The sequence below is a fragment of the Sinocyclocheilus rhinocerous genome, unplaced genomic scaffold, assembly GCF_001515625.1.
Source record: "Sinocyclocheilus rhinocerous isolate Xijiao unplaced genomic scaffold, SAMN03320098_v1.1 scaffold357, whole genome shotgun sequence".
NCBI lineage: Eukaryota > Metazoa > Chordata > Actinopteri > Cypriniformes > Cyprinidae > Sinocyclocheilus > Sinocyclocheilus rhinocerous.
Window position 1 is genome coordinate 1102 of NW_015649568.1, and position 13848 is coordinate 14949.

At 37.4% G+C, this 13848-nt stretch overlaps 1 protein-coding gene across 1 annotated transcript in view; it reads right to left on the reverse strand.

Annotated features, from left to right (window-relative positions):
• Nucleotides 1–1564: 1564 nt before the first annotated feature.
• The window catches only part of LOC107710660 (liprin-alpha-2-like), a gene marked incomplete at its 3' end in the record, with an annotated part of 51029 nt that continues 38745 nt past the window's right edge, over nt 1565–13848 (reverse strand). The window contains exons 2-3 of the mRNA XM_016515490.1: nt 7015–7116; nt 1565–1729 (exon numbers count right to left, since the gene is read on the reverse strand). Coding sequence (XP_016370976.1) covers nt 1565–1729; nt 7015–7116 — 267 coding nt within the window. The remainder of the gene's footprint in view (nt 1730–7014; nt 7117–13848) is intronic.

A 13848-nucleotide genomic window follows, 5' to 3' on the forward strand; every position in this document is an offset into this window, starting at 1 on the left:
TGAGCGATTTATGTAGTTACTTGATAATAATATTTTGAGCTCATTTAAAATTCTAAACAACAACAACAAAAAACCTTCTTTGTTTATATTTAGATGTTGCTGTTTAGAATTTTAAATGAGCTCAAAATATTATTTTTTGTTTCTGTGTGTGAGTGATCCGTTATGTGTCTGTACATGTGTGCGTGCAGTACAATCCTTGTAGGCAGAACTAGTTTAGAACGGCTATAGTTATGGCATTAATTGTGCTAGTGATTGAGCGGTAGTGGAGCACTCTGAGAGCGAGCGAAAACCAGAATTCTCCGACTTTCAAAAGATCCCCGCTTCAGTTAAAATCACGCTGCTCCGCTCTCAATGCACTTCGATCCCATACGCTGCTTTGGGGTGGCAACTGGGGTGGCAAAGCTCATTTTTAGGGTGGCAGTTGCCACCCCGTGCCACCCTTGTGGACACGCCACTGATACGGTATACCCCAGCGACTTAAGACTGGTTTTGTGGTCCAGGGTCACATATGGTACTGTCACGGTGCTACTGTGTTGGAGCGCGGAGCGAGGAGACCAGGAGTACATCAACACAGGAGATTTTAATTATAACCATGGAACCAGGAAAACACACGTAGCAGATGAGGTAGACATAAACAGACATTCACAATACCGGATGCCGAAATGATCACATGGAACACTTTATATACAAATGACATGACGATGGGATGACGAGACACACCTGGAATCAAATTGGAAACAATCAGGGAGCAGGAACAGGAAAACCAAATAAGGGCATGCAAAGACAAGAGGGAAAACAAGGAACACATGGGGAAGAAAACAACAAAACGGGAACACAAGTCTGACAGACACATTATATGATCAATAAATGAAATCTTAAATATAAATTTGTATTTGATTTATACAAATGTCTTATATTTATTAAATTAAATGTAGTTCCAAGGACCACAGTGGAGAAAAAAAAATTATGTAAATCTTTATTTTCACAATGTTTTAAAAAAAAAAAAAGTGGTACTGTATGGCAAATTTGCATTTTTTTTCTTTGTCTTACAACTGATTATATTAATCGCCCTCTCTGGTGACCTGTTTGATCACTGGAATCATTTCAGTGGGTTCAGTCCTTCATCACTGGACGTTCAGTGGTCACTAAAACTGTGATCCCATAAATCATGAACATTTTCTTGCCGTCTGTTACCTAACGCCTTATAAATGACACTGTCTGCAGAAGGCCGCAGAATGGATTACAGCTGGATGAAGTGCTACACAAGGGCTTAATCCATAAATAAAATGCCACTGGATGAAGGAAAGGAGAGGAGGGACAGTGGGTCGCAGTGTTTGATAAATGTACTTCCACCTCACAGTCCAAAAACCAGGAGAGAAAACTGTTACATAATATTATTTTGGTTATTAAGATTGATCAGTCTGCCCACGAATTATATGGGTTAAACATCAACAGGTGTGTGGTACATTTAGTGTGTCACATTTGAATTTATACTAGCAGATTTCTATCTTTGCAATGCACTGTAAATTCAACAAAAGAACAACAGGAACCTCTCGGGGTTTACCTTCTCATCCAGTGCTTTGTGGTGCTCAAAGAGGGACTTAAGAGCTTTGAGGACCTCCACCTCACTGGAGACCCCAGAAGGAGACTGGGCCTGTCGTTTTACCACTGTCATGCGTAGGGAACGTTCATGCCTCGAAACCAAACACTCCAAATGCTCCAACAGCAGCTGTGGAACATGTAAGGAGTTAATCTCATGATGTTCATCATCACAATCCTCCATTACTATTATAAACATTAGCATTAAACCAAATGTAAAACTGAAACTAAAACTAATATTAATACTAATTTTAAAGTTGAAATTAACAAATGAAGATGGAAATTAAATCTAAAAACCCCAAAGTTAGTAAATAACCTAAAACTAAATCTAAAGCTAAAACTACAGCTAAATATAAAACAAATACTAATTCTAAAACTAAAGCTGAAATATAAAACTAAATTTAAAGCTCAAACTGAATTTAAATCTAAAAGATAAATCCATGCAAAATTCAAATTTTAGTAATTAATCTAATACTGAACCTAAATCTAAAGCCAAAATTACAACTAAATCTAAAACCAATTCTAAACCTAAAGCTAAATCAAAAACTAAATCTAAAATGTAATAAAAAAAATCTAAAACTAAATTAAATAAAAGCTTAATCTAAATCTGAAGATCTAATAATTTAATTAATTAATTTAATTTAATTTAATATTAATCTAAAATTAATTAAAACTAATTTATTACTAATCAAAAAACTACAGCTATATATAAATCTAATGCTAATTCCAAAACTACAATTAGAAGCTGAAACTAAAACTTAAATGAAATCAAAATTTAGTAGTTAATCTAAAACTGAACTCAAATGTCTAATGCTGCAACATGAGGTCCGTTTTTTTCGTTATGTCACTAAACCCTAAAGGACATTCTTCACATGAAAATTAATGGCATGTGCTTAACACACCATTTAGTCTTTTCTCATTTTACAAGGGAACCCTTTCAGATGGATAACAACATTACACACAAGAAAACCCATTACATTACTAAAACAATAAAGCAGACACAACAAATTGAAACCCCCTGGACCCGGCACAAAGGAGATTATGTTAATGTGGTTACTCTCTGCTCTGGTACATGGCATAAAAAAATCAATTCGGCCCCAAAGTCCCAATGACACTGTGGAGAGAGAGAGAGATAACCGTCTGGCTGGATGAGTGGACATAGATTACTATGGATGGCGAAACCAAAGAAAAAGTGTTTATGTTGTTTTGAAATACTTGTTCTATGTGATCTAAAGCCGGATGCAGGATATTCCTACTCAATATCTCCTACTTCCAACCATGAAGGTGCTCCACTGATTGATGCTCAGAAGGTTTAAACAAGGTAAACAAGGTATAAAGAAACGAAACACTACTGTTCACTTTGCAGGTGTTCGATGGCCAACTGAGAAGCCTCTTAGCATACTGCAACCTAATTGTGGGCATAAAGAATGCTATTCAATACTAGCATTTGTTTTGCAAGTGTATGATTAACATAAGAGAGAATTATTACAAATTTGTTCTAAACAAGCTTCATTATCATATAATTAGGAACTTTGACTCATTGTTGCATTTTATTTGTTTAAAAGGGACTGTACATCCCTCGGCCGCCAAGATCATGTGACTAAATATAAAACTAATAATAAATTAAAAGTAAAAACGAGCTAAATCTAAAGAACATCTTATAAGATAATGTTAAAACAATCTAAATGAAATAAAAAGAATTAATACTTAATCAAAAACTACAATTATACATAAAACTTATAAATAAAAATAACTAATACTAAACCCTAATAAACTTTAAACTAAAGCTTATGCTTAAGCTAATACTTCTGAAGCTAATAACCTAAAAAGCTAGCTATAGCTTAAACTAAAGTTAAAAGCTAAAACTAAAAGCATAATTTTAAAATAATGATAAAACTAAAATATGTACAACTAAAGCTACATCTAAAACTAAAGCTTAATGTCAAATTAAACCTTAAGCACAAGCTAATACTGATACTAATCTAAAAACAATCTCAAAGCTAAAGCTAAAACTAAAGCTAGAATAAATGCAGAACAAAAACGATAGCTAAAAGAATGTTAGGCTATGTTTAGTCTAATTCTTAGCATGCTAGTGAAATCGTAGTTTATTTCTGATTTTCTAAGTAGGGACTTTAACTTCAATTGGAGTCGCCAAAAAGGTAGTTGGAAATTCAGACTTCTCTAGTTGAATGTAAGGCAGCATTAGGGCTGCAGCAGCACATGTACAGTACCTGCCTGAGGGCTGTACAGGCAGTGCTGTTGCAGTGCTGCTCTAGAGACCTATGCAGAAGCTGAACTTTCTATTTCTGCTCAGTTCCTTGCTCTCTCATTCATAACCCTCGGTCTGTGCCAGCCTCTGTCTTTCCCAGCGCCAGCTCAGCACTAAAACAACCCTATAGCCGGATAATGCAGGTTAGGTTACTCTCTCTCCCTCTGTGTATGTCTGTTTTGGTGGATCAGATTCAAACTGGTGCCGTCAGTAGACACAGCCATTAGCTAATACATGAATCTCAGAATTGATCTTAAATCAATATATGTACAGTAACAATATGAGGCATTTTACTTGAAGGGCCATCCTGCGCAAAAGTCCATCCTGTACATTTTCATCAACATGCTTCATTTTTTTTGTTAATACTGCGTTTTCATGACCTCATGACCTCACCTTATACTTTAAGTGTTATTTTATTTCTATGGACTTAGATTGTACTTGTTTCTGACTGTTTGATATCATTTGATACTGCATGGCCATAAGTGCACCAAATACCTTTTTTTCCACAAAAGTTTTACTAATAAAGAAAAGAAAAGTACTTTTAAAAATGTTTAAAATGTTGTACACTCATATGAGACAGACACCAATCATAAGTGTCCTAAAAAGTTTTTTTCTACATAAGTGTAGTTGACTCCTCAAGGTGGCCACCATGTTGAGATAACATTACCTCATACGTACTAATGCATAGAAATGATCACTAATAAGAGACATCTGAACAATCTTAACAATTTGCAAGATTGTGGTCCAGATGACACTTAAAATGAAAATCAATGGCCAAAAAGTCTCTGCTATGTTCACAATGTTGATCTAGGCCAGTGGTTCCCAAACTTTTTGCAGCGTGCACCCCTTTCTAGTGTTTGACACATGTCAAGTACCCCCACCACCGTACTCCGGTTAAACACCAAATTTTTTACTGCAATACAAGTATAAATACAAGTATTCACTGTATACAGGGCTTGAGGTGGCAGCAAGTTGACTGTCTTAATGAGTGAGTCATTGAGGCATTCAAACGATTCGTTCAGATGGCTGATTCATTCAAGAATGAAGCAAGTGCCTGTCTTTATGAATAGACCACTGAATCATTGACTCAAATTATTAATTCAAAAATGCGAATCATTCAGTAGCCTAACGAAACACCGCTGACGCTCAGAGATGCGCGACAGTTCTGCTGCTATGTTTGTTTGGAACTATTTTTGTTAAACAAATCGAGTAAAAACAGTCACATTGACATTATTGTACTAAAATGTATGCCCTAAGTCACTTAATATTAACTACTCGTTTGAAGTCTTATTTAAAATCAATGTCGAATTTACAATCGTACTGATTTTTGGGGAAAACTGCACTCTCTTAGTCATGTCATGTTAATTAATTAGGCTAGGCTTTATGTAATAAATATAAAAACTACATTTTTTACCGCAGTATGTTTCTTCTGTGTGCAGTTGTGTTCATTTGTTTCGATTTGAGATTGTCTCACGTGAGTCTCAACTGCCTGCCTGAGTCACTGTGCAAAAAATAACCTTGTTACTATTGATTAGTAACAAGGTTAACCTTGTTACTATTGATTATCCATTATGAATTGCCGTTTACACCAAGTGTAATAAAATTAGAATCATTCTCGCCGAAATTTTGGTGCTTCCCTAATTCGATGTTTTAATTAGATTAGTTGTCCGGTCGGGCAAGTAAAATTCTCTTTCACTTGCCCCTTCAAAAAATGCACACAGATCATCAAAAGCATTCTCTCGCGCACCCCTGCTGGTTGGTCTGTGCACCCCAGTTTGGGAACCGCTGATCTAGGCTATACTGGCTGCAAAATAATAGGGAGTATACAGTGAAGATTAGACAAACAGATTTCACTGGCATTGGCAACAAAAATGTCTTCGTTAATACTTTATTAACCCAAGGCCTATAGTAAATGGCCAATGTCCCAATTAGCATAACATTTATGGTAAATATTATGTAACAAGAATTAGTGTGTCCCAAATAAATAGTTTGGAAAGAGTGCTCGTATGGTATACTACATCTTGTGGATTTTTGAAGTGTACATCTGTGCAAGCTTTTTAAGGGAATATCGCCTAAACCCATTGTTATTATGTCTCATTTATATTGACACCTATTACTCACACACTGTCTTACTGAAAAGTATGTACTTTCTACATTATCAGGGTCTAATTCACTTTTAGGGAATGTTGCTGCTACACAAACTGTGACAAAGTTTCTAAAATGATTAAGATATGACCTTTTCCATAATGACTGATGCATTGCAGAGTTGACAACAGTCTCTCTAGACCGGCTTCGGGTTAAATACTTCACTCACAGTCACATTAGCTGCTCCCTGTGTAAGATTAGAAACTCTGCTTGAAATGCTGCTCCCAGAGTCTGTTGCTAATCTCACCTGAACTCTCGTCTTTTCCATTCCACTACGTCTCCTTATCCTCCTCGATCTATGCTTCCCTCTGGTTTTTAATCCCCTCCAATATCCTCAATTCCATAATTGACTCTTCAAACGTGAGGCTGCGGCTAAGTAACGTAAGTAATTAATTGAATTGCAGCGTGGAGGTTGGCACGCCAGACTGCATTAGCACAGTGACTCAGGCAGGCACTGAGGGGTGCAGGAAAAGAATCGAGGTGAAAATGAAGCAGAAGAAGCGAGAATGACTGCTTTCTTGTGAAATGGAAGTGATATCCAAAGTGCTGTGTCTTGTCAGATGTTTTGGCAGCTTCTCTGCTTTCAATGCAAATGCTTGGTGACAATTTTATTGAAAAACACCAACCTGATATCTTGACTTACAGGGAATTATGATCTCACCGCTACAAGGATAAAGTTATCACTCAACTATCATCTCATCACAATAAAGTCCCCATAAAAGGTGGTGCAGGGCATATCGAAGTAAGAATGTTGTGACTCTAAAGTAAGCATCTCAACAGACTCTACAGAATCTGGTTTCAGTTCATTGAAAGCAGTTTGGAGCAAGCAAAACCACCCTCACTCCAACAAAACATCATGAATTAGATGCACGAGTCGCTAAGTGGGCATCTGTTAAATTATTGGCTTTTTTGTAAGCAAGTACAACTTTCCAAGATGGCTGATAGTTGAGGAGCACAATCTGTTCTTTGAAGTGCCTGGAAGACATAGTGTGTGAACTCACTCTGGTGTTGTTCCTCTCGGCCTTCAGCTCTGAAATCTCCTCCTCCTTCTCCAGCAGCTGTTCTCTGCAGGCGTTCAACTCTTTCGTCAGGGCGGCAAACTCCTGCAAGACAACAAACAGACATTTTAACATCACATGCACTGACTGAAGGGACACAGGTTTGCTAAAGGACAATACATCCTAATCAAACACACCAGATCCATCTAATTATGGTCTTCAGGATTACTGGAAACTTCCAGGCAAGTGTGAGATTGGAGTAGGTTGGAGCTAAACTCTGCATGACATTGACCCTCCCAGAGCAGGAGCAAGATTAGACTCCCCTGCCCTGCCAAAAGGAGTTGAGGAGTCATATAAAATAATATGGTGTAAAATTGTGACATGGGTGGCTTGTTAAGGCTGGGACACTCCAAGCCAACGGTCGGCCATTGGTGAGCATCTGTCAGGCTAGTTTTTTTTTTTTTGGCGTGTTCCACACGTCGGGCTCACGTTGACGGCAGTTTGCCCCATTCAACATGCTGAATCGGCGTCGGGGCTGTCAGTGAAACTGAGGACTGTGATTGGATGCTCAGTTTAGTGAATGAGTCAGTTCCAGAGAATTAAAGTGAAAGTGATGAACACGAGCAAGTAAATGAAGGCGGCACAGACAGAAGACTGTTCTAATATTACATGATCTTACTCAAGCATTCCAATAAGCGAATATTTTCATAACAACATGAGCCACTTCAAATGAAGAAAGTTGTCATCATAACTGAAACTGATATTCAAAATGGTAAGCAAGCGCTGCTTTGTTTCATATATCTGCGTATATCCTTGTTTCAGTTTCTCATTTTGAATGACGAATATATACAATTGACAGCAGCTGATTTAGACAGTTAATTCCTCTCACACAGGCTCAGAATGCATGTGTTAGTTTGCAGTTGGCTGTAGTCTGAGTGGTGTGTTCAAGAGCAGCTTTTTGGTCCTGATGCCATCCAACGCGAGGCGACAACAACCGTTGGCTTTTATCGCCGCTAGTTCTTTAAAGTTGGCTTGGTGTATAAATGCCTATAAATGTAAGTGCTATAGTTACCAAGAAAGTTAATGCTCATGGTTAAACTTTTTTACCAGGGCTAGCCAACCCTGCTCCTGAAGGTCTACCATCCTGCAGAGTTTAGCTCCAACCCTAATCAAACACACCTGAACTAGCTAATCAAAGCACTCAGGATTACTTGAAAATAGCAGGCAGCTGTCTTGGAGCAGGGTTTGAACTGAAGTTTGGAGAGCGGTATTCCTGCAGGAGCAAGGCTGGCTACTGCTGCTTTAGACTCTGTGTTGTTCTCAGGGTTGATGTCACAGGTAAAAGTACTACAGACAAGAAGTAATGCAATTCAGTACACACTACAAAAGGTTGGAATTAGGGAACAGCTATTAACTTTTGTGGCCCAGAAATTTCCAGCAAATGCCACGACTGGAGAGAAATGATAACAATGTGGAACTTTCCACATCTGGGAAAGCAAAATCCCACATGAGTGAAAGGTACAGATTCAATGTACTCTGCCATTAAGAGGATTTCAGGAATGGTAGGAATGGGGCCAGGAATTGACTAGGGCTTGTATATGGAGTATGACGTAAGTGGTGATGCAGTTGTTTTTACATGGTACATTTAGGTGCCCCAATAAGCAAATGTGAAGAACAATACAGACTGAAGTCACCCTGCAACCCTATAACCTCAACTACAACTTTGGTAACAGTTTGAGAATAAGTACAATGAAACATCCCAGGGACATGCAAAAGTAAAAAAAAAAAAAGAAAGAATGAATCATTCCAGAGCACACCTGAGTCAAAATTATACCTTTATCACCAGGATTGTTTAAGTTTGAAAAAACTATGACATTCAGTGACAAATTTTTTTACAGTAACACAACAGTAGCCTTGACCTTCCTTCTCTCAACTATGAGTGGGATAAAATGTGCTCACTTCTTGAATATAATGAGCATCACAATGCATATGATGGATGGGGGTGTAGCCAGAATATAAAGGAAACTTTTAGACTATTATGTCTAGATAAATCTGTCTGGCAGTTGACTGAAGGTGAGGATCAGTGGTCTTATTTAAATTGGCAAGAGTTGAAATCTCTACAGAGGACATCTCGATTGATAAACATGAACTTGGTAGATGATGACAAGCCTGTCTCACTGCCACCACACATGAGGGATTGGGATCATGCAAAAGGTAGATGTCTAGGACAATAACTCACTGGGGTATTGATCTAAGCTTGTCCTCTGCAGCAAGACTCCTCTGATTATAGAGGGATAATTGAACAGGACTCGATCCAGCTGGCCATCAAAGACCCCAGCAGAAGTCTTGTGATAGTTGGCAAGTTGTTTCATTGAGTGTAAACTCATGGTATGAGATAGCCATCCTATATGCACCTTAACGCAACCACTTGCTGTGATGGTAGTAATTACTGATGTTACATGGTGTTACAGTAAGACAGACAAGAACATATATGTGTGTGAGCAAAAAAGGACCCAGGCTTTATGTAGCTTTTCAAAGGGGATTTGCTTGAGCCCATCTTCAAAGTACAAACATGCTGGGACCTCACAGATTTCATCTTGGGAAGCTTTAAGATTCATCGCTGTGAACATATGCACCAGCGCACACATACAGACAAACACGGTCTAACAGCAAACCAGCTCTACACAGGCTGGAATTACAATCAGTTATGATCAAAACTCCCCTCTAGCAGCTCAGCCTCTGAAACAAACCTCCCTTAAGCAGTGTTCGAATTGAGGGGGGTCCCGGAGCTCCCATAAGCATTAAGGGACCCCCCATAAAGCCCCCAAAAAATTACTTGGGGGGTCTCCTTGTTTTTCAATAAAACTATAGTAGCCTACTTGAAGCATGAAACTAGTGAAAATGGAAATTAAATGAAAAGTGACAATTGCTGTATTAAATTAGACCTGCTCATGTTACATCATATTTCTTTTTACGCGTTTTACAGCGTTGTGCATTCTAACTAATCACACACGATTCTGTTGAGTTTATGAATGCAATGGCCAATCAGAAGCGTTCAGATGAGTCATCGCTGAAACGCCGGAGTTTTGTTCAGTGAGCACGCTCACTGAATGAATTCTGACTGAAACTCACGAATTCTCTCATCATAAGCAACAAAGTGCAGATGTACGTACGATGTAAGTAAGAGATTCATTTATCATAAAGTGTATGGACAGCTTCATTGATTATAAAAGGAGTTTTGAGTGCTTTGAGTCTGGCTAGACTGAAGTCAGTGATCTTTAATGTAAATGTTTGCTCGCTTTCTCCATAATTTACTCGCTGTTTGAATAACTGAAAATTATTAAACTGAAAATTTTAAATTAACTGAAAATTACTAAAGTGTTATAATTAGTAACTTAGAATGTTTTTATTAAATTGTGATAACTTTAAATACAAATTCAGTCATATTAAAATATGACACCGTATATGGTACTTTTCTAAACAGATGGGTTTATGATGCGTGTAGTTAATAGATTACACTAACATTAGGCTACTTTAGCCTTACGCTGTAGTTGGTTCATAAGATATAATAACATATTTAATTCTTCTTTGCTTAATGATTGTTTGGTACACCTAATTAACTGATATTGAAAAAGCTTTTATCTTGGAACCGACGAACAGTCATTAGGTTATTAGGTTTTCTCAACGATAAGAAATAAATTTATTTATTTTTGAAGGAGGCGTGGTGGTGGGGGGGGGGACCCCCCAAGAGCTTTGATACAATTCGAACACTGCACTTAAGTGTTTTCTGAAGTCAAAGGTCAGCGTTCCAAGGCCAAACCAAATTCACTGCGGGGGGATCCTATGCTGCCCTTAGGCGGTAAATGTGGGGTGGGTAAAGCATTGGATCAACATCTGACAAACTCATTAGTGTGTGAAGTTCCCTCCAGTGTGGTGAGCACATACATTCTCATCTCTAACATAGAGCTAAGTTATAAGTGGTGCGAAGTTCTTAATCAAGGTCAATTCCGGGTCAAGATTTAAAAATAAGTTTACCTGGAATTAAGCATAGTGTGAAAAGCCTGGAAGAAATTTCTGGCCACAATTCCACCATCAACTGAAATGTTGTGCAGAGCCACAGGTAAGAAAAATCATAAATAAGGTCTAAACTGTTTCTTCTTAAACATCACAACTGTTTCTCCTAGATGCACACACAAAAAAGAGAAAATGTATTTGATTACTTAAGTGTCCTGTTTCTCAAGATACCAAAGTCTGCAATCCAAGTCAAAGAAAAGCCAAAGAAAATTTCAATATGAACTGTGCTATGATATGTTAATTAACTGTATTATTATTAGTTTCTATTATTAATTCTCCAAAGGAATTTTAGGAGAAGCATCCGAGACAAAGTTGAAACTTAAACGATACATAATTGAGAACTCAATTAAGTTACCTTATGAGCAACCTCTGAGAAATAAATACAGAGCATTTTCTTTGGGAAGCAACAAATCACAGCCAATTAGAACATACTTGGGGCCAGATTTACTAAACAATGCGTAAATTAAAGAACACAGATGCAGTCCATAATGACCAACGCAGTCTACAAAGATCAGCACAAATTAGCAAATATCGCAGTGCAAAACGGGTTAAAATACACTTTATAGGGCATTTAATAATGATTTATTTGCAGTAGTGGAAAGAGTACTAAACAATTGTAAAGTATTGCTACTTAAAGAATAATTTACTTGAGTACAAGTAAAAGTACTGAAAAATAATGACTCCAGTAAAAGTAAATAAGTTGTAGGGATTTCTATCATATACGTACACTACTATTATGCCCCGATCAGCCATCATGAGGTTTGCTAATCGCCCCCAGCACATAAAGACTAATCCAATCAAGAGATAACACTGAGCTCTTTTGGTATCAGGACTACAACTGAAAATACCTCGTGATCGCGAATGTATAGAAACCAGTGTAGACACAGGAAGTAAATTAACTAGTGCCCTCAGGCCTGTGAGCACGGGACCGCTGCATGACTAGCACATGACGTTTGACCACCTGCTTCCTGATTAATTCCCTTATACAATTAAGTAATCAAAGTCATTACAAAGTAGTTTGCTGAAAAACCACTCCAGTTACTGCGTTACAAAGTACTTTAGTATTATTTTTCTATTTTTACCCAAAATGGTGCAATGTGAGCATTATGGAGTATTAAACACTCTCATGTAGCAACTGTTTCAGTGAGAAAACAGAAGTATTAAACTTATGACATTCCAGAAAATCCCTTATATGGACAAATGCATCAATAGCAATGTATCACTACAGCTGAGTAATATGTAGATAGAGACGTTTTGAGTGATGAAACATGAAGACAATAAACACACAATTGCGATGATACATCTGTTTATTTATTTTCTTTAAGCCATTTCCGCTGTTTTCATAAGAATGATGTATATTTAAAATGCAAAGCTAATCGACATAGCCTGTATCACAGTATATAATTTTATACAATAATATATTTTCTGCCTCATTCTGTGAAAAGCAGCAAGTTATTTCAAACACGACTGATGTTATATAGTGATTTTGGAGCAAAACATTATATTAATCTCAGAAATTGTCATGTTTGACGCTATGCTAAGCAAACATACTAGCTTTCCCCATAGCCAGGAGCGATTGTTTTATAAGTAATTTTGAAAAGTAAGTCCACGTAAGATTATATGAATGTCCTTAAGAAGTGCAAAACAAAAAAGGGTAAGTGAGAGGTTTGATCAAATACATGAGGGGTTAAAACAGTGTGAATAGAAAGGTGCCAGTAAAATCACTAAATATTCATGGTCATTGTCACTCCCTCACATACATCCTTTCTAACACAAAACATGTCTTACAAAAGTTAGATCAATATATGTTTTTTTTGTGAATGAGTGGGCAGGATGATTTTCACATCATTTTGTAGCAAAAACTCTAGTCTACCACATCCAGTTCTCAGAAGTCTTGTGGACAAATGTTCTGTATCGTTGTGTCTGAAATCGCATACTTCCCTACTAAATAGTATGTGAAAAACAGTATGTGAGCCGAGTAGTATGTCCGAATCCATAGTATTCGAAAAACAGTAGGCGAGAAATACCCGGATGACCTACTACTTCCGGCGTGATTCTGAAGTGCGCATACGATGGACACTTTACTATCCCATGAAGCCACAGGAGAGAATTTATGAATGGAAGTGAAGCGACGCAACGGACACTGGTGGGTCACGTGACAGTAGCAACATGGCGGATGTAGTACGTCCGGATTTTATTCATACCACCCTCATTCATACTATATAGAACATACTTTTTTAACGGGCGTGAAGTAAATTCATATTCAAATGTAGTACCTACTCAGAAAGTACGTGATTTCGGATGCACCATATGTGTTCTATGGCCTTATTTCAGTGACGTAAAAAAATAAACTTTTTCACTAACCACGCATAAACGTTGTTTTCTCAAAAACACAAACATGTACATTCCTGTTGCTCTCATATTATTGTAGAACAGTTTGTGATGAATACAGTGTAATCAGACTTTAGCTATTAATATGTTTTTAAAGGGGTCATATGATGCGATTTCAATTTTTCTTTTCTCTTTGGAGTGTTACAAGCTCTTGGTGCATAAAGAAGATCTGTAAAGTTGCAAAGACTAAAGTCTCAAATCCAAAGAGATATTCTTTATAAAAGTTAAGAGTCAGTCGCGCCTACCTAAAACGGCTCGTTCTAACACACCCCCACATATCTACATCACTATGTGGGAAGATTTGCATAACACCACCCAAATGTTCACGCAAAGAAAGAAAGCGTAACTTTTATTCTCGCTGTAGTATTGTAG